General features: G+C 40.7%; 1 protein-coding gene across 1 annotated transcript in view; it reads left to right on the top strand.

The window, feature by feature from the left end:
* LOC122564229 (general transcription factor II-I-like) overlaps positions 1–21,641 on the top strand; it is a 138,400-nt gene that overhangs the window by 35,622 nt on the left and 81,137 nt on the right. Inside the window, exons 10-13 of the mRNA XM_043718927.1 lie at positions 2,893–2,958; positions 6,551–6,613; positions 13,770–13,868; positions 18,206–18,271. Coding sequence (XP_043574862.1) covers positions 2,893–2,958; positions 6,551–6,613; positions 13,770–13,868; positions 18,206–18,271 — 294 coding nt within the window. The remainder of the gene's footprint in view (positions 1–2,892; positions 2,959–6,550; positions 6,614–13,769; positions 13,869–18,205; positions 18,272–21,641) is intronic.

Raw genomic sequence — 21,641 nt, 5'->3', positions numbered from 1 at the left:
AATACAGTAACTGTCATTGTGGAAAATGTGCTAGGGAAAACAATGGAGTTAAAGACTAATAAGTCCCCTGAAACTGATAGATGTGTCCTCAGAACCATGCAGCTATAGAGATAGTGGAGACTATCCATCGAGTAATCCTTTAGATTTTTGGAAAAATTGCAATAGTTGGAAAACTGCTAATATTAAAAGGAATGGAGAAAAATTACTAACTGTAGGCCAGTTAGCTTGTTTGTTATTGGGAAATTGTTAATGTCTGTTCTAAAGGATCTAATAACAAAGCACTTAGAAATACATAATAGGATCAAGCAGAGTCAGCATGGCATCATGAAGGGCAAATCGTGCCTGGTCAGTGTGCTTAAGTTCTTTTGAGGAGGCACAGCAGGATATATAAAAGGGTAACAGTGGGTGCAATTTATTTGGGTTTTCCGAAGATACTTAAGATACCACATCTTAAGCTACTTAAGAGCCTGTGGTTTTAGATTAGCATGGATAGAAGATGGGCCAACTAATATATGATGGAGAATTGGGATAAGTAGGGCAATTTCAGGATGCAACCTGTAACTAGTGTGCCACAGACCAGTGCTGCGATCGTAGTTATCTTCAATATATTTTAATGACTGGGATCAGGAAAGTGAATGTACAATATCCATCTTTGCGGATGGGAAAGACAAATGCTAAGGCTAATGCAGAGTGCCTTCACAGGAATAAATGCCTTAAATAAGTGGGCAGAAACTTGGCAAATGGAATGTAATGTGGAAAAATGTATGGTACTCTTGGCAGAGTACAATAAGAAGCTGAACATTACTTAAATGGAGAAGGATTGCAGAAAGCTACAGCACTGAAGGATTTAGGATGACTTGTGCACAAATCACAAAAAGCTAGCAGATAAGTTCAGCAGGTAATAAGGAATGGAATTGGAATTTTGGCCTTTATTTGAAAGGGAATGAAGTATAAAAATAAGCATGTTTTGTTAAAACGAAGCAAGTCACTAGTCGGGCCTCAGCTGGAGTACTGTGAATACTGACATTGGAGACAGTTCAGAGAAGTTTGGGATACAGAGGGACTGTCTTAAGAGGAGAAGTTAAATACTTTGGGTGAGTGTTCATTGCCGTAAAGAAGAATGAGAAGTGATCTTATTGAAACATAAAAAATCTCTAGGGACTTGACAGTGCAGATGTGAAACAGTTCTTTTCCATTGTGAGTGTGTCTCAGACCAAAAGGCTTAATCTCTGAATAAGATATTGAATGTTTTAATTTGTTGAGGAATTTCTGCTGAGGGTGGTGAATTAATGCATTTCTTTACCAGAGGACTGTAAAAGGGGAGTTTTGAGTATATTCCAGGCTGAGTACAAATACTTTTAATCAGTAAATTGAGGGTTATGGAGAAAAGGGCAAGAAAGTAGAGTTGAGGCCTGTCAGACTTGATGGACTATGATTTTCTGCTCTTACTACCGAAAGCTGTGCAATAATCTGAGTGGGTGGCACTGCTCCCTCACAGCGCTAGCGAACTGGGTTCGATTCCAGCCTTGACGGACTGACGGACGTTTGCATGTTCTCCCAGTGTCGCAGTGGGTTTCTTTTGACACTCCAAAGGTTGGGTGGATTAGCCATGGGAAATGCAGAGTTACATGAATGGGAGGGGAATGGGGCAGGATTTCTGGGTGAGATGCACTTAGAGGGTCAGTGTAAACTTGCTGGGCCAAATGGCCTGCTTCCACGGTGGGATTGTATTGATTCTGTGACACTCTTTCAAATAAGAACATAAGGATGTCACTGGGGACTACTGGCTACTCAGTTTAACGTTGTTTCTAAAATCTTAGCTGTCACTAATGATTGGGAAAGAAAAAGAGGCACTTGAGATATCTCTCTTTGCGTTTGACTAATTCAATGGAATTTGTTGAAGTAGCAGAAATGGTTGAACAGCATACAATGGTATTTGTATGGATTTACAGTATTTATAAACGGCAGTTTAACAATTTATCCTCGAGAGGCTGGTTATGTTAGCTTAGATTTAAAAAAAAATTAAGTTATGGCACATTATTTATCTCCGAGCAAGACCTGCAAATTATCTTTTGGGTTGCTGCTGACCCATTCAGCTTATTAGGAACATTGGATGAGAGGCATCAGTGCTCTGTTCTTTTCTTACACTATGTAAATGATTCGTGCTTGAAAAGTGCTTCATTGGCTGAAAAAATGCTGAGGTGTCTGGTGGTCATGAAAGGTGCAATTTTATATGCAAGTCCTTCTTTCATACTTCAAGGTTTGCAAATTGAAACCCATGAAAGCAGTAAACTGAGGAACGTGGGAATGAATCAGGATATAAAATGTGAAATGGGCAATCGCATGGCAAATGCTTTATGTTGTCAAATGTTTTACACAGCCCATCAATGCAGGATATGTGAATTAATTGCTTTTAAGAGTGAACATTGTGAACTGACTATGTTGCCTAGTATGGTGACAATGTCTGATAACTAGCTTTCCAGCTCAGCGAGCAAACTTACATCCAGAGGTTTTGCTGTTTAGTAATTCACAACTTTTCAGTTATCAGGATGAATATGAAGCTGTATCTATGTGCAAATTTTTGTGCTCTGATATTACAATTCTACAGGGATTGTTGCAAGAAATAGTGCTATATAAACATTTGCCTTTCATCCCTCCCAAAATTTCTGGTTGCTTGAAATTCTGCCATCTGAAAGGAAGGAAGAAATGACCCCTTCATAGTTGTGGTGCTTCATTGACTTAAATGTTGACTGAAAGGAAATTGATCTTTTTCTGTTCAGTTGGGACATAATGAATGATAGCTTCCATCTAAAACACCCATTTCAATTGCATCCTATATTATGGCATGCAAAGTGATGTTGTACGGTAATTTCAAGTTTCATGTGCCAACAGAAAGTGGGCCCCAGAAAGATGCTGATGTATCAAGTGATGAGACTGAGGAGGAATTTACAGCTGATGGTAAGAATTGGAGTAATTCTGTTTTCCTGTTCTGATAAACCCCCTTAAAATACTATCTTTTGTGTTCACATCAGAGCTGAAACATGATGTTAGTCTTCAAGTTACTGAAGTGTAACTGTTGATTAAAATTGTTCTATGTTGATTGGAGTTTTAAAGAAAAAAAATAGCTGTGAATTGCAAGTCCAAGTTAGAAAGATTTGGGAAACTTGCATTTTTAAAAAATTAGCACCCATCCCCTCTCAATCCCCAATTGCCGACTGTCTTGATTCTGAGGATTCGGGTGTCTTTGACCAGCTCTTATTGCTGATCTTTGCTTGTCCTTGAGTTGGTGGAGGTGAGCTACTTTTGTGAACTATTGCATTCTGGTGTAGCTACACCCAACTCCCAAGAATTTGACCCAGTAACAGTGAAGGACCAGTGGTGTAGCTGCAAGTCAGGATGGTGTTTGGCTTGGAGGGAAACTTGCTGGTGATGCTCCCATTGACCTTTGTCCAAGTTGCAGATTTGGAAAGTGCTGTTGAAGGAACCTTTGTGAGATGTTGCATTGCATCTCGTAAATGCTGCTAATGTGTACTGCTGATGGAGGAGTGAATGTTAAAGGTGTTAAATGTGGTGTTAATTAAGTGAGTTGCTTCTTCTGGATATTGTGTAGCTTCTAGTTGTTTGAATTTAACTATCCAGGGATGTATAGTGTATAAACTATCAACTTCCTTGACTTCTACTTTGTAGGTGGCTGACAGGCTTTGCAAAGTCAGGCAGTGAGTTGCTTGCTGCAGAGTTGCTAGCCTCTGACTTGCTTTTGTAACCACAGTATTTCTGTGGCTGGTATATTTTAGTTTCTGGTTGATGCTAACCCTCCTGTTGATCTGGTGGCTGGAGGTTCAGCAGTGGCAATACAGTTGAATGTAACGACCTGATTGAATTCTCTTGTTGGAAGTGGCCATTGCCTGGCAGTTGTGTCGCTTGAATATTACTTGCCACTTACTAGCCTAATGATGGAGTAGCGAGAAGTTTGTTTCTTTTGACTTGCTGAATTTTGAGTATTTTCTGCTTTTACTTCAGATTTCCAACATTCCTGCAGTGTTCTGCATTTGTAATGGAGCTGCACGATTGTGAGTTTGAGTGTTGCTAGTCTTTGAGGCAGAAGGACTTAATTATTCAATCTAATTGTTTACAATTTACTGAGCAACTTCTCAGTGGTGTTAAGAGTTAGCCTTATTAAGTGCGGTACGATATTGTATTTTTGCAATATCCAGAAGTTGTGGTACTATAATTGAATTTGCTGTCATGAATTTAGAACTCTTGTGTGGTTACTACCATAATCGCTCATGTACTTTATCCTGTCTATTAAGATTTTTAAAATGTTAGAATTGACTGAAATGAACAAAATTTGAATAACACCTATATTCAGCACATGCTCCATGTAGTGCCTTCAAATATTCCTTCATAACACGTGGACTGAATCAAGTTGGCTGAAGGCTGATATCTGTGATGCTGGAGACCTGATGAGGAGACTGAGATCAATCATCACCTCAGCACTGCTGGCTGAAGAATGTTTAAATTATTTGGACCAGATGTGCAAGAGACTGGCTTTACATTGTGCTACAATTCACATTTAATGGCACTTGTTTTTGATTGGATCTTGATGCGACCAGTTGAAGAAAGGTGAATCGGCTTCCCTCTATTCAACCTCACCAGTTAGCCTCACAGGTTTTATTTTAATGCAAGGCTATTCATCTCTCCAATTAAAATATAATTGGTTTTTGCCAGAGACAATAAGGAACCAATTACAAGATTTTCTTGACTGACCATGGTATTCTATTGTCTGCCAACCTGAAGAAAAATAATAAGATTTAATGTTAAATGTAGTCGCGAGGACAAAAAGTTACAAAGGATTAGTGGGTCACAATGTTAAGAATAACTTACCCAGTTACTAAGATGGCCAATGAAATATCTTTATTTATTATTGACTTTTTAAATAAAATATCTTGACCAGGTTTCTTTCAATACCTACAATTTTGGGAGTAAACCAATAACTGATTAACATAGTTGATAATGTGAAAGTATAAATGTTTATCCCTTTAAATAAACCAGAGTGGGTGTGTGCATGTGCGCGCGCACACACTCTTTAAGAAAAGAGGGGGGAAAAAAATGATTTCTCTGCACAGGTTCACTTTTTTAAAAAAAAACCTTCTGGCCCTTAGGGTAAATCTTGAAAGCAAAACAGACATGGTGTGCAATCTTCCGAGGCTCTGATCTGGCACGTGATCAACCGTGCATGGTTGTCTTTGGAGTCTTGGTGTATGTAATTTGTTCAGGAAATATATTGAGAAGCTCCTGCAGTTGCTTTTTCAGAAGGGCAGAGATTTCACCCTGAACTTGAGAGCATTTTCAGAAAATAGGAGAGAAACTTTTGATCCCTTGGAGAGATTTTGTTCCCCCAAATAATTCCAGTATTCGCTGTCCAGTCACTGTTCGAATAACTCTGGCAGGGATCTACAGCAGCATGCACCATTATCACCAGTCATGTGATGCCTAGGAAGCCTTGTTAAAGATCTGTAGTGTTCACTGACATTTCAGTACAGTACTGAGGGTGTATTTCACTGATGAGATGTTATGATGAGATATTAAGCAGAGGTCCTATTCATTCTATAAATGAATATAAAGGATTCCATGAAGTACTTTGCCAGTTTCATGGCTCTCCTTTATTCCTCAACCAATATTGCTAAAAATGTTTATGGCATCAATTGTCTTAGCACACAGGTCTCAAAGCGCAAATTGTATACCACTAAATACCTTTCAGCATTTTGAAAAGACTTTCCCTCAGTGATGGCCTGTTTCATACCTCAGTCACCACCAACTCTCTCAAGCCCTTCTCAAAGTGACTTTCTATGCCAAATGCAGGGCATGTAACATTTGAAGTTTACCTCCTCTCTCCAATATGTGTATGTCCCCAAGAGGTTCTTGAATTATGTTAACTAATGTCAGTCTACACCACTGTTTGCTGTTCAGTGTTGTCTCCACTATGTTGGGGAGCCCAAACACCGATTGGGTGTTTGCAGCATACTTCATGTTTGTCCACAAAGGTGACCCAAGCTTAAGGTGGCCTGTTGTTTTAATTCTATTTTAATTTTCTGTCTCACTGACATTTCTATCCTTGGCCTACTGCACTGTTGAAACTCAACATAAACTTCAGGAGCAATATCCTACCTTCCAGCTAGTCACACTTTCAGGCCTTCTCAACTCAGTCTTTAGAGGTTGACAATTTCACAATGTAAACTCCTGTCCCCATTTTGTTTCTTTTGCTTGTTCAGTTTTTTGCCTTCAGTTTGCAGCGCACCAGTTCCAGGTACATCATTTATTTCTTTTGCCCCGCCTCCTTTTGGCTTTGGAGGATGTACTTTTCTGTCAATTTCTTTGTCTTCCACTCTTCCATAAGTGCTTCCTTTGTCCTTGCTCAAAATTATTATGTTTAATAATTCCTAGTTATTAATTTCTTTTATTAATTGAAACAAAATGTTTGTAAATGTAAAACCATTTTAAGGTTTGACGTATCCCTAAATGATAAATATTCTGTACTTGCATTTCTTAGATTCGACACAGCAGGAATATTCCGAAACTAGCGAAGACCCAGAAGTTGAAGTAACTATAGAAGGTAGGAATTAAATTTTCAGATGTTCTAACTTTAATATGAATATAGTACTGTAGGGCAACATGGTGGCTTATTAGTTAGCACTGCTGCCTCACAGCACCAGAGACCTGGGTTTGATTCCACCCTTGATGACTGTCTGGGTGGAGTTTGCATGTTCTACCTCTGTGTGGATTTTGTCCTGGTGCTTCGTTTCCTCCCACAGTCTAAAGATGTGCAGGTTAGATGGTTTGACCATGCCAAATTGTCCATTATGTTTAGGATGTGCAGGTTAGGTAGGTTAGCCATGGGAAATGCCGCATTATGAGGATTGGGGGTGTTTGGATGGGGTGCTCTGAGGGTTGGTGTGGACTTAAAGGGCAGAGTGACCTGCTTCCACACTATGGATTCTGTGTCTTTTTTGTTTACTGCTCAGTTTAGAATTCATTTTTGGTTTTTATATTTGAATCTAAAATGCTTGTATTATATTATCAGCAAAAACTACAATTGTGTAGCTACAGATCTACAAACAAACCTATTGGAATTCTTCAAGGATGTACGTAGTAGAGTTTATTGGGAGAGCTAGTGGATGTGGTTATTTAACTTTCAGAAAGCTTTCAGCATAACAGACGAATGTGTAAAATTAAAGTCCATGTGAATGGGGGTAGTCTATTGAGATAGAAAATTGGCTCGTAGAGAGGAAACAGTAAGATTTAAAGGATCTTTTTCGGAATGGCATGCAGCGACTAGTAGGATACGCGCAGGGATCAGTATTAGGACTCCAGATATTCAGAATACAAGTTAATGACTTAGATGAGACTGAATGTAAAATTCCAAATTTGCAGATGACATTAAGCTTGGTGGAAATGTGAGCCTTGAGGAAGATTCAAATGTTTGTGAGATTTTGGACAGGTTGAGTAAGTGGGCAAATGCATGGCAGATGCTGTACAATGCAGATGAATGTGAGGTTATCCACTTTGGTAGCAAAAATAAGAAGGCAAATCATTATTTCAACTGTTGTAAATTTGAGAGACTAATGTTCAAGGAGACCTGGGTGTCCTCAAGCCAGAGTTGCTTAAGCATGCAGGTGCAGAAGGCAGTGAAGACAAACTGCATATTGCCTTTATAGCAAGAGGATTCGAATGCTGGAACAAGAATGTCTGGCTGCAGTTATACAGGGTATTGGTGAGACTGTGCCTGCAGTAATGTCTGGAGTTTTGGCCTCCTTGTCGGAAGAATTATGTTGTTACTCTGGAGAGAGTGCAGTGAAAGTTGAACAGATTGATTCCTGGGATGGCAGGACTGGCGTATTAGGAGGTATTGAGTTGGTTAGGATTGTATTCACTGGAGTTTAGAAGAATGGGTGAGTCGGTGGTGGGGGGGGGGGGGAAATCTCATTGAAACCTATAAAATTATAGGTCTACACAGGTTAGATGCGAGAAGGATGTTCCTGATGGTGGGGGAAGTCCAGAACCAGGGTTTGTAGCTTAAGGACAAGGGGGTAAGCCTTTTTTTAGGATAGAGATGACAAATTTCTTCACCCATAGAGTGGTGAGCCTGTGGAGTTCACTACCAGAAATGTGGTTGAGGCCAAAACAGTGTTTTCAAGAGGAGGTAGGTATAGCTTTTGTGGTTAGAAGAGATCAAGGGATATGGGGTGGAGGGTGGGATTAGGGTATTGAGCTCGCTAAACACCATGACCAGGCATAAGGGATTGAATGGCCTCCTCCTGCTTCAGTCTTTTAATTTTCTTTGTTACAAATGCTTTTATTCTCTAGATTATTTTTATTGCTCTATTTCTGATCTTGTCTTGCTTACATTTACAAAAATATATTGGAGGTATAGTTTTGCTCAATTTAAGATTTGGGGTTATGACATACTTAAGGATTGTTTAGAAAATGATATAGCCAAGAAACTGATGTGTTTCTTAAAAATAAAATAATTTGTCACTCTTCTAATTGAAGAGCTTAATTTCTCCAGTAGTAAAGGGATGCTGAATGTAGAAAGCTGTATGTTTAAGGACAGCAGAGAGCAACTTCCAAACGCTACAGGCAACAGATTGTACCTTTCTTTAATTTTTAACACCAATGACCATTGTTTTGATCTTTTGGAATTGGAACTAAGATGATCTTTAGAATTAAGAAGCCCTTAACCCTGTCTATATTTGTTTCCTCACCCATAGTATCTGTGGAAGAGTGGGGCATGATTGTCAGTAGACTCCTGTAGACTTGCGTCATACCAAAGGGAAGGCAGAAGAAGGAAGCAAAATTTAATCTCCATTTCATATAAATTTTTGAAACCAAAACCATGCTTAAACTATATTGCACAAATTAATTGAAATTGTCAATTTTAAGACCAGGTAAATTGTTACATAAGGGATATGGCACAAATGAAATTGAGGTGCAGATCAGGCTTGATCAAAGAATGGCTAAATAGGCTTGAGGACCTGAGTGCATATTTCACCTTGCAGGCGCTTCATTTTAAAAATTCATTCATCGAATCTGGGTGCCTCTGGCTTGTCCAGTATTATTGCCCATTCCTAGTTGCTGATGTTGCCTTGTTCATGTGCTGTAGGTAGGCTGGCAATAATATCAATAGTGCTGAGTCAAAATTCTGGAACTCACTGAAGGTATTATGGAAGGCAGCAATTATAGTTCCAAGGTGGAAGTGAGTACTGCAGATGCTCGAGATTGGAGTCAAGAGTGTGGTGCTAGAAAAGCACAGCGGGTCAGGCAGCATCCGAAGAGCAGGAAAATCGAAGTTTCGGGCAAAAGCCCTTCATCAGGAATTTAGCTGGAAGCCTCTGGGGGTGGAGAGATAAATGAGAGGGCAGTGGGGCTGGGGAGAAGGATAGCTGAGAGTGCAGTAGGTGCATGGAGGTGGGGATGGGGGGGAGAGAGATCATGAGTAAGGTGGGGTAGGGGAAATGAGGGAACTGGTGAAGTCCATATTGGTGCCATGAGGTTGAAGGGTCCTGAGGCAGAACATTTCAACTCCCCCTCCCACTCTGCTGAGGACATGCAGGTCCTGAGCTTCTTCACCTGCTGTGCTTTTCCAGCACCACTCTAATCAATTATATTTCCAAGTCAGGATGATTGGCTTGGAGGGAAGCTTGGTGGTGTACGCATGTATCTGCTGTCCTTGTCCTTCATAATGGTAGCATGGTTTTGGAGCGTGGTAACTTAAGGAATCTTAATGAATTTCTGCAGTGCATCTTGTAGATGGTACACATTGCCATTACTGAGTTATGGTTTGTGGAGAGAGTGGATGTGGTACCAGTCTAGCAGACTGCTTTTTTCCTGGATGGTGTCGAGCTTTCTTGGAGTTGTATGTATCAAGCAAGTGGAGAGTACCCTATCATGGACCTGTGTTGTGTACTGCTGGACAGGGAATTAGGTGGTGAGTTACTTTCTGGAGGATTCCTAGCCTAGATCTGCCTTTGAAGCAATGCAATTATGGCTAGTTCAGATCGGTTTCTGATCATAGCCCCCAGGATGTTGATGGTGAGAGATTCAGTGATGTTAACACTATTGAATGCCAAATGGTGATGGTTAGGTCTCTTGTTGTAGATCTTTGCATGGTGTGAATGTTACTTGCCACTTTTCAGTCCAAGCCTGATGTTGTCCAGGTCTTGCTGCATTTGGTTGTGGATTGCTTCAATATTTGAGGATCAGTGGTGCTGAAAGAGCACAGCAATTCAGGTAGCATCCGAGGACAGGCAAAATCGACGTTTCGGGCAAAAGCCCTTCATCAATATTTGAGGAACTGAGTGGTACTGAACATTGTGCAAGCATCAGCAAACATTCTCACCTCTGACCTTGTGATGGAGGAAGGTCATTTCCCAAGTAATTGAGAATGGTTGAACTCCTGCAAAGGTGTCCTTGCAGTCAGATGACTGACCTTCCAACAGTTACAATCATCATCCTTTCTGCCAGGTCTGACTCGAACCATTGGAGAGTTTTACCTCTGACTCTTATTGACTCCAGTTTGGGAAGGCTCCTTGGTAAAATGCAGCCTAAGTGTCAAGGACAACCACTCTTGTCTCAGCTCTGGAATTCAGTTCAAACATGGACAAAAAGAACGAAGGCTGAAATGAGGTCAGGAGCTGAATTGCCCTGGTGGAACCCAAACTGGGCATTAGTGAGCAGGTTAATGCTGTTAAATAACACTGACGAAAGCTTGCCTAGCTTTATTAGTGATCGAGTATCGACTGAGCGATAATTGGCTGGATTGGATTTGTCCTGTTTTTTTTGTATAAGACATACCTGGGCAATTTTCCATATCGTTGGGTAAGACCATAAGATGCCAGTATTGTTTGGAACTGTATGGGTAGGAGTGTAAACCATTCTGGAGCAAGTTTTCAGTCCTGTTGCTGGAAAGGTGTCAGGGCCCCATAGCCTTTCCATTATCTAATGTCTCCACTGTCTGTTGATATCGCAAAGAATGAATTGAATTGGCTGAAGACCTGTGATGCTGGGGATCTTTGGAAGAAGCTAAGCAATAAACTTGTGGCTGAAGATTATTGGCAGTGCTTCAGCCTAGTCCTTACAGGGCTTCCTGATCATTGAGAAAGAGAACATTTCTTGTATATCTCATCTGTCATGGTGGGATTTGAACTGTGGTCTGCAGAACATTTACCCGAGTCTCTGACTTAATGGTCTAGTGATAATACCAGCAGGCCATTGCCTCTTATGTTTAAATCCTTGATGGGCCATAGGGTCTGCTCTTGTGCTGTACTGTTTTTTGTTCTTTGCTTTTCATTCTTTGAAAAGCTGGGAGTACAGATTTTGTTTCTCTAGTCTCTTCTGGGTATACTTGTCAACCCAGGGATTCATTTGGTGAAACTGCATTGAACTCCCTCGATGGTAAATCCTCCTTTGGATAAGGAGACTAACATTGTGCGTGACATTCCAGATGTGGTCTCACCAGGACTGCATACAACTGCAGAAGACATCTTGATTCTGTATTGTGATTCCCCCTGGAATGTCACCTTAATTGCTGCAACTACATGCTGGGTTTTAGTGACTCGTGGACAGAAGTCTTTGGATATCTGTACTTCCCACCCTCTCTCTATTTAAAGACATTCTGCCTTTTGTTTTTCCTACCACATGAATAGTGTCACATTTATTCACATTATATTCTATCTGCCATGTTCCAGCCTGTTCACAGGCTTTCCAAGTGCTCTTGAACCCACCTTGCATTTCATTCAGTTTGATGCCATCGGCGAATTTTGAAATATTACAATTGGTCCCCAAATCCTAATCACTTATATTGATTGTGAACAATGTGATCTTAATTGCCCTTTTGGGTTGGTGTTAGTAACTAGTAGCAGCCTGTCATCCTGCAAAGAATCCATTTATTCCCACTTCACTTGTGTATTGATGGAAAAAAAATACCCATTTTATTGAAGTTTTTCATCTTGCACTCATCAGCCATTTCATAAAATACCAATTCAAGGGAAAAATCAGCATTTATAATGCATTAGCAATTCCAGGTATGTAAGCCCTACATTCCTAAGACTAAGGATCTTACCACACGGCTTACCCCTTTGCCTGCTCACAACAAGCAAAGCACTCGTCCAGCTCACTCTCTTTCAAAACGAGCCACACAGTATCCAAGATTAGATGCGATTCTGCGATTGGATGTCATTGCTGGATTATCCTGATCAGGCAAAGGTTCACTGTGAAACCCAATTTGGGATTGTCAGTTGGGCTTGCAGTATAGTTCACTTCCACGTGCTGGAAACTTTTTTGTAAAAATGTACTTATGGGATGTGGGCAGGTCTGGCTGAGCTGGCATTTATTTCCTGTCACTAATTGCCCTTAAGGGGTAGTGAGCTGCCTGCTCGAACCTCTGTTGTCCATGTGTTGTAGTTAAACCCACAATGTCAATAAGGAGTGAATACTAGGATTTTGATCCAGTGACAACAAAGGAATGGCGATATAAGTCACGATGGTGAGTGGCTTGGAGGGCAATTTACAGGTGGTTTTGTCATGTATTTTAATATACAGGGCCCTGTTCTTTGATAACACATGTACACAAACTCTGCTTGTTTCACCTGAACAAAGGTGACATTCACTCACTGGTTCATTTCTCAGGGCAGTGCCCTGAAATGCACTTGTCATCTGAATTGTTTTTTTAAATCTCACTTTCCATATCTCTACTTTTCCAGTTTGAGTAGCTGAGGGAAACAGTTGGAGAAATTTCTGGATGAAAGCATCTATCTCCATTTGGAGAGACAAGACTTGATTAGGGATAGTCAGCATGTCTGTAAATTTGTTTGAATTTGGTGACTAGGCTTGTAGCTGAGGGTAGTGAAGTTGATGCAGTAATATGGATTTCAGCAAAGTCTTTGACAGGGTTCCACATAGAAGACTTATCAAGAAGGCACATGGAATACAGAGTAACTTCATAAAGTGGTGATGGCCCAAGTGCTGATAAATGGGACTAGGTTGAAGGTCAGGCGTTTCTCTCTTGTCGATGCAGACTTGATGGGCTGAAGGGCACTGTATGATTCAGTGGATTGAGTTAACACCAGGTGAGGGGGTTTAAGGTTCAATTAACAGGTTCGTTTTTTTCCCTTTTTAAGTAAAATATACTAATTATTCTTGAGTTAATGAAAATTACAGTGGAATTTTGCCACCTCTGTTAATGCAGTGTTATTTAAATAGAGAATGATGGATTGGTTAACATCTCAAAAGCACAATCTTAGACCATAAACATTCTGCTTGCCCTACAGAGTCAATTTCTCTAGCTCGATCTCCCTTTTTGCTCTCTTTTGCTGCCTTTATACCATTTTTTTTCCTTCATATATCCCCATTGACATAAAGTGAAATACATACATAAATGTCAGTGTAAATTCTGCAGACAGCCTACTTTGATTATGGCTTTGTGTTGATTCAGTATCATGAAACTATTATATTGAGGCTTGTGATTATTTGCTTCCGTTCCTTGGAATCACTTATAAACAAGTCAAAATGATCAGCACATAATGCTACTCATCCGTAGAATTCCAAACTTGAATCAATTTGTGAATATATCAATAAAAATGCAATAAAGATTGAGCCGTCAGGCCTTTAAAGGATGTTCCTGTTCAGATGAATATGAAGCGTCTACTTTTTAAATTAATGCCACAAATAAGGTTAAAGACGAAGTTCACACAATAGTTTTTTTTTATTTTCAGATGATGAATATTTTCCACCAAACAAACGACCAAGGAATACTGTACAGCCAACAGATACTGGGACCATGGTGAAAAGGAAAAGTAGGGAGTTCAATTTTGGTGAGTTGATAATGACTTCTGCACCTGAAAATATTGCCTTCAATTGCAAGACAATCAAGATACAAGTCACCAGAGGCCTGTTGGATTTCATGTATCCGGTAGTCAACTTCATCAATAATCCAGAAATTAACATAAGTATTTTATAGGCTTGCCTGTGAATACATATTTTTTTGGATTTGGATTTCCAAAATCCCTTCCAATAATTTGAGTAGCATATCCAAAAATATTTTAAAACATTGATTGCACAATCTGTAAAAAGCCATCCAGTGTCCATTGACAAAGTCCACATGGGTTGTTTGTTACTTGTACTGTTTCATAGTCTTGGCAATTTGGCTTTCCATTGTCATTATAGTTGTTACAGTAAGTCCCTGCTTTAAGTTGGCCCATTTTAAGTCGTTCCAATTTAACATGGCGCAGTAGAGGGTTGTAATTCCATTTGTCTTGACTTTCGTGTTAGCATCTTTTTGCATTGGTGTGATGTCAGGTCATGTGACCCGATTGGCACCAGTTCAGAGCAAATGTGAGGAGAGGTGTTTTGTAGCACTTGATGGAACAGTTTTCATACTAATAACCTCCAAAGTTCTTAGTGAAGAATAGCTAAAGTAACTGAATTTTTTTATTAAAAGGGTGATATTGAAACCTGGACTACTGGTCTTTGCGTATAGAAAAGCCCATTTTTTGACCCTGTCCCAAGTATGTCCGCTGTGGAACTTTACATTGGGTGAGTCAGGGAGACATCTTAAAATCTGAGAGAGAGAGAGAAGCATTTGCTATTGCGCAGAGGTAAAATTGTTTTCCTTGTCTCCGGGCTTTGTGTGAAAAATACAAAATGCAGTATTTACCCTTCAGAAGCCTGACTCTGCAATCTTCTGATTAATTTTGGAATCCCAAGCCTGGCCTGTATTCAACTTAGAGAGACTACACAACAGGTGAGAGAGAGGCCATTTTAAAGTGGATGAGACGCATTTGCTGAAGGTGAGGCAGAGAAGCCATGTTAAAGTCCTTTTGAGATTGTTTCAGGCTTGTGATTTAGTGCTTCAATCCCTTAGAATCACCCCTAAACATGAGTCAGAAACGCCCAGCAAGTGATGGTAGTGAGTCTGCTGCTGCTAAGAAAACAAGAAAAACTATCACCTTAGCAATGAAATTGGAGGTTTTAAAACGGCTTGAGGCTGGAGAGCGAGCAGTCGATATTGGTAGACAACTTGGACTACCCCCTACGACAGTCAGAACAATCCGTGGCAATGCTAACAAAATCAAACAAAGTGCCCAAAGTGTTACACCTTTAAGTGCTGGCAGGGTAAGTCGAACACGAAGCAGCCTCATGGAGAACATGGAAAGACTCTTGTCAGTCTGGATTGAAGACCAAAACCAGCGTCAGGTGCCCCTTAGTTTGATGGTCATCCAAGCAAAAGCTAAAAGTCTTTATGACGATCTACAGAATGAGCAAGGTGAGAATTCTCAGTCAGAAAGTTTCAATGCTAGTCGTGGATGGTTTGAACGTTTCAAGAAACGTTCTTACCTGCATAGTATTAAGGTGACTGGTGAAGTTGTTGGTGCCAATACAGAAGCAGCCAGTGAATTTTCCATCTATTTGAAGAAAATCATTGAAGGAGGGGACTATTCACCAAAGCAAGTCTTCAATGTTGATGAAACTGGGCTTTATTGGAAGCGTATGCCACGGAGCACATACATCTCCAGAGAAGAGAAAACGGCACCAGGATTTAAAGCTGCCAAAGATCGCCTGACTGTTCTGCTTGGTGGGAATGCTTCAGGAGATTTCAAGTTTAAACCCTTAGTGGTGTACCAGTCTGAGACACCAAGGGCTTTGAGAGGTCATTCCAAAGAACATCCTGTCATTTGGCGTTCAAATAAGAAAGCCTGGATGACAGGGGCTCTCTTCCAAGAATGGTTCTCTGTCTATGCTATTCCAGCCTGGAGGGAATATTGTGCCAGAGAAAATCTTTCATTTAAAATACTGCTCCTGTTGGATAATTGCCCAGGTCATCCTATTAATCTTGATGACTTGTCTGAAAATGTGAAGGTGATTTTCCTACCTCCCAACACTGCTTCATTGCTACAGCCTATGGTTCAGGGAGCAGTAGCAACATTCAAAGCCTACTATTTACGCCGTACTTTCTCACAGCTCATCTATGAAACAGATGGTGAGAATGCACCATCTGTCAGGGAATTTTGGCGTGGGTACAACATCCTCGAAGGCATCAACAATATTGCTGATTCATGGAATGAAATCACGTCATCGTGTCTGAACAGTGTATGGCGAAAGTTGTGGCCTGAATGTGTCAGCGACAAAGGAGGATCTCATGATACTGTCCCTGAAATTCAGCGTGAAATCATTGCCTTGGCGAGGGCAATTGGTTTTGATGAAGTGGATGAAACTGACGTTGTGGAATTGCTTGAGTCTCACGGAGAGGAATTGTCCAATGAAGACTTGATGCAGCTAGAGAGTCAACGAGCTGAAGAAGAAGACCGCATTGAAATACCACCCCCTCAAATTTTGTCAACAAAGCGACTTTCTAGAGCTTTCCAAATCATGGAAGAGGCAATGGAAATCTTTACAGAAGATGACCCAAACAGAGAGCGCAGTGCCAAAGTGAACAGAGCGATTAATGATGGCATTAATTGCTACAAAGAGATCTATCGTCAGAAGAAAAAGAAAACAGTACAGCACTCCTTGGATAAATTTTTCAAAGCTACTGATAATCCTGGTACTTTGTCTCACTAACTCTGTCAAGACCTGGCTGTTCACCCTGTGTCACCTTAAATTCAAAGCTAAGATCACTCCAACTTCAGTCATTGAGCTTCTGCATACAGAAAACTCACCTGTTTGTGCATATTCGGCATGTGAGGAAAAGCTTTCATGATGAATACCCAGAAAACAAAGACCTTCCACCCAACTCCTGTAGTACAGTACCACCTACCTTGAGGTAAACCTTTAGACATTTGAAGCTCCTCTTGATGAAGGCAGGCATTGCCAGGGTGGTAAATTTTGTGGTCTGTGTGCCAACTCGGCCTTTGGCTGACTAAGGATAAGAGCATTTGAGGAGTGGGATTTCAAATCTGAGACTAAGGTTCTGATTCACTGAGTAGCACTGATCTTTGCGCTCTTATGTTTCTGAGACTTGGACAACCTCCAGCAGTTGTGCCTTTAAAAGATCTTTCAAATCCAGTGGCAAGGATATTGGTTCAACAGCCAGGTCTTCTCAAAGCAAACATGCTCAGCATTGAGGCACCGATTACTCAAGCCATTTCCAGTGAAACATTTCAGGGAAGTCTTAAAAGCGTCTTTGGTCAGTCAATGTTGGATCTCAACAATGTAGGGAAAGTTAATTTGGGAATGTACTGACCACCAAGAGACTTTATAGGGAACATGTAGAGTCAGAATTAAAATTGCAGAGTGAGTGCACAAACCTCCCAACAACCTCCAAGCAACACCTTCCACATATAGCAACATCTGTCGCTTGTAAGTGCATTGGACTTTTTCAGCCATCTCAGAATCCATCAAACCAAAGGTCATCTACTGAACTTGAGAGACTGCCTAAAAGGAAACTGGTAAGTGTGACCTACTTTGAATTTATACATATGCCTTTTACGTTTAGTGATTCATTTTTACAAGTTATTTCAGCTAGGAATGCATTGTACTGCACACATACAGTTCAGTATTACAATTTGGGTACTTTTGGATACTTCTCATCTGAGAAAACCAAACTTCATTTTTAAATCTTAATTCCTGTGGGAATCTCTGATTCACTTAAAGTTGTTTTCACTTAGTCGTGATTTTAAGGAACGCAACTACAACTTTAAGTGAGGACTTACTGTAGTAGCTTGCCAAAGAAAATTTGTGTTGCTTGAGTTGGTTTTTAAACAAATCTGTATTTTAATGTCCAATGAATCCTCCATGGGATAAGAAATAATTATTGCATTTGGGCCTTAAAGTTTCAACATGTACGATGTGCAATATAACTTGAGATTTTACAACATTTTAGTATTTCATATTGAGGAATTAGTTTACTTTGCTATCATCTGTGTCAACATTGGGACCAGACTTTTGAGCAAGTACGTTTTAAGATGATTTGCAGATTTTTTTTTTTTTTATCTCCACTTTGCTGCTATTATTGCTCATCATTGGCAGTTAATGAACTTGTAATTAAGGAATTTCATGCATCTTAGTTGCCTTTTATAATTATTATTGTACTACCTAAATTTGCCAATTGGTCTGATTACAGTTGTGTTGATGAACACTATCTACAGTTGGTGATACTTTGTTTTGATGAACTCTCTTCATAAATATGAAAACTTACTTTCTTCAAATGCAGAACAGTGGAATGCCAGAATTACCGAGTTGAGAAAACAAGTTGAAGATCTTTTTGAAAGCAAATATGGTAACTCTTTTAACTTTTATTGTGTGGTGCTAAACAGTGTGTGCCAATCAGCTATCTGAACAAGTGCCATTTATCAAAAACGCAGATTTTGATGTTTTTTTTCGTGTTTGATGTATGTGAAGAACCAATCAGCAACTAAATTAGGTGCTTTAAAACTTGTACTCGTTTCTTTAAATCAGTCGAATATGCCCCTAGTGGAATAATTGTGTGTGTTTTGGAAAGTTACACGAGTTGTTAGTATCACTACTTTTATAAATGGCAAAGACTTCTTTTTAGATTAATATGTGATTTCATTTGCAATGCAGTTATATTTTAATGATGGAAAGAGGCTTAATGGGTCATAGCAAAGTACAGCACGGAAACAGGCCCTTTGGTCCAATTCGTCCATGTCCACCAGCTATCCCAACCTAATCTAGTCCCATTTGCCAGCATTTGGCTCACATCGCTCTAAGTCCTTCCTATTCATATGCCCAATCCAGATGCGTTTTAAATGCTGCAGTTATACCAGCCTCCACCACTTCCTCTGGCAGCTCATTCCATACACTCATCACCCTCCCGAAAAAGTTGCTCCATAGGTCCCTTTTACATCTTTTCACAATCGCCCTAAATCTATGCCCTCTAATTCTGGACTCACCCAGTGCAGGGAACAGACCATGTCCATTTATGCTGTCCACACCCTTCATGGTTTTATAAAGCTCTATTAGGTCACCCCTCGGCCTCCGACGCTCCAGGAAAGACAGCCCCAGCCTATCCAGCCTCTCCCTATAGCTCAAATCCTCCAACCCTGGCAACATCCTTGTAAATTTTTTCTGAACTCTTTCAAGTTTCACAACATCTTTCTGATAGGAAGAAGAACAGAATTGCACATTAATATTCTAAAAGTGGACAAACCAATGTCCTGTACAGCTGCAACATGACCTCCTAACTCCTGTACTCCTGACCAATAAAGGAAAGCATACCAAACACCGCCTTCGCTATCCTATCTACCTGCGACTCTACTTTGAAGGAGCAGTGAACCTGCAATCCAAGGTTTTTTGTTCAGCAACACTCCCAAGGACCTTACCATTAAGTGTATAAGTCCTGCTCTGATTTTTGCAAAATGCAGCACCTCGCATCTATCTAAATTAAACTCCATGTGCCACTCCTCAGTCCATTGGCCAATCTGATCAAGATCCCGTTGTACTCTGAGGTAACCATTTTTTTGCTGTCCACTGCACCTCCAATTTTGGTGTCATCTGCAAACTTACTAAGCATACTACCTATGTTCACATCCAAATCATTTATATAAATGATGAAAAGGAGTGGACCCAGTACCGATCCTTGTGGCACTCCACTGGTCACCGGCCTCCAGTCTGAAAAGCAACCCACCACCACCACTCTGTCTTCTACCTTTTGAGCCAGTTCTGTACCCAAGTGGCTAGTTCTCCCTGTATTCCATGAGATCTAACCTTGCTAACCAGTCTTCCATGGGTGACCTTGTCGACCGCTTTACTGAAGTTCATACGGATAATGTACACTGCTCTGCCCTCCTCAATCCTCTTTGTTACTTTTTCAAAAAGCTCAATTAAGTTCGTGAAACATTATTTCCCATGCACAAAGCCATGCTGACTGTCCCTAATCAGTCCTTGCCTTTCCAAATACATGTAAATCCTGTCCCTCCGGATTCCCTCCAACATCGATGTCAAACTCGCTGGTCTATAGTTCCCTGGTTTTTCCGTACCACCTTTCTTAAATATTGGCACCGTGTTAGCCAACCTCCAGTCTTCCTGCACCTCACCTGTGACCATTGATGATACAAATATCTCAGCAAGGTGGCCAGCAGTCACTTCCCTAGCTTCCCATAGAGTTCTAGGGATCCTGAGGATTTATCTACTTTCATGCAATACATCCAGCACCACCACCTTTGTAATATGGTTATTTTTCAAGATGTCACCATCTGCTTCCCCACATTTGTATCTTCCTTGTCCTTCTCCAAAGTAAATACTGATGCAAAATACTCGTTTAGTATCTCTTCCATCTCCTGCGGCTCCCCACTTAGGCTAACTTGCTGATTTTTGAGGGGCCCTATTCTCTCCCTAGTTACCCTTTTGTCCTTAATGTATTTATAAAATCCCTTTGGATTCTCCTTAACCCTATTTTCCAAAGCTATCTCATGTCATCTTTTTGCCCTCCTGATTTCCCTCTTAAGTATACTCCTACTGCTTTTATACTTTTTAAGGATCCTCTCAATCTCTCCTGTCTATTCCTGACATATGCTTCCTTCTTTTTCTTAACAAAAACCTCAATTTCTCTAGTCATCCATATTTCCGTACACCCACCAGCCTTTCCTTTCATGCGAACAAGAATACACTGTCTCTGGGCTCTCGTTGTTTCATTTCTGAAGGCTTCCCATTTTCCATCAGTCCTTTTACCTGCAAACATTACTCCCAATCAGCACCTGGAGGAAACCCAGACAGACACGGATAGAATGTACAAACTCAACAGACAGTCGCCCGAGGCTCGAATCGAACCCTGATCCCTGGTGCTGCCGGGCAGCAGTGCTTAACCACCGTGCCACCGAAGAAATTTTTGAAAGTTGATTTAGATTAGATTCCCTACAGTGTGGACACAGGCCCTTTGGCCCAACCAGTCCACACCGACCCTCTGAAGAGTAACCCACCTAGGCCCATTTCCCTCTGACTGATGCACCCAACACTACGGGCAATTTAGCATGGTCAGTTCACCTGATCTGCACGTCTTTGGTGCTGTGGGAGGAAACCGGAGACAGAGACTGGGAGAATGTGCAAACTCCACACAGTTGCCCAAGGCTGGAATCGACTCTGGTGCAGTGAGGCAGTAGTGCTAACTACTGAGCCACCATGTCAAACACCGTCAAAATTAGCCTTCCTCCAATTTAGTATTTCAACTTTTAAGATCTGGTATGTTAGGCCTGTCATTTGTAGGGATCATTTGTGTGAATCTCCGCTGGACATGCTCCAGTGCCAGTATGTCCTTCCTTAGGTGTGGGGCCCAGAATTGGACACTGTATTCTAAATGGGGCCTAACTAGAGCTTTATTGAGTCTCAAACACATTGCTGCTTTTATATTCCAACCCGCTTCAGATAAATGACAACATTACATTCACTTTCTTAATCGACTTGCAAGTTAATCTTTGGAGAATTCTGGACTAGCACTCCCAGATCCCTTTGTACTTTGGCCGTATGAATTTTCTCACTGTTCAGAAAATGTCCATCTCTGTATTTTTTTCCCAAAAGTGCAAGGCCTCGCATTTGCTCATGTTTAATTTCATCAGCCGTTTCATAAACTGTCTAAATCTTGCTGCAGACTCCCCACCTCCTCAGTACTATCTGCCTGTCCACCTAACTTAGCC

This window comes from Chiloscyllium plagiosum, chromosome 28 (genome assembly GCF_004010195.1).
Source record: "Chiloscyllium plagiosum isolate BGI_BamShark_2017 chromosome 28, ASM401019v2, whole genome shotgun sequence".
Classification (NCBI taxonomy): domain Eukaryota; kingdom Metazoa; phylum Chordata; class Chondrichthyes; order Orectolobiformes; family Hemiscylliidae; genus Chiloscyllium; species Chiloscyllium plagiosum.
The sequence above is the reverse complement of the archived record's forward strand: the minus strand, read 5'-3'. Positions and strand labels throughout refer to the sequence as shown.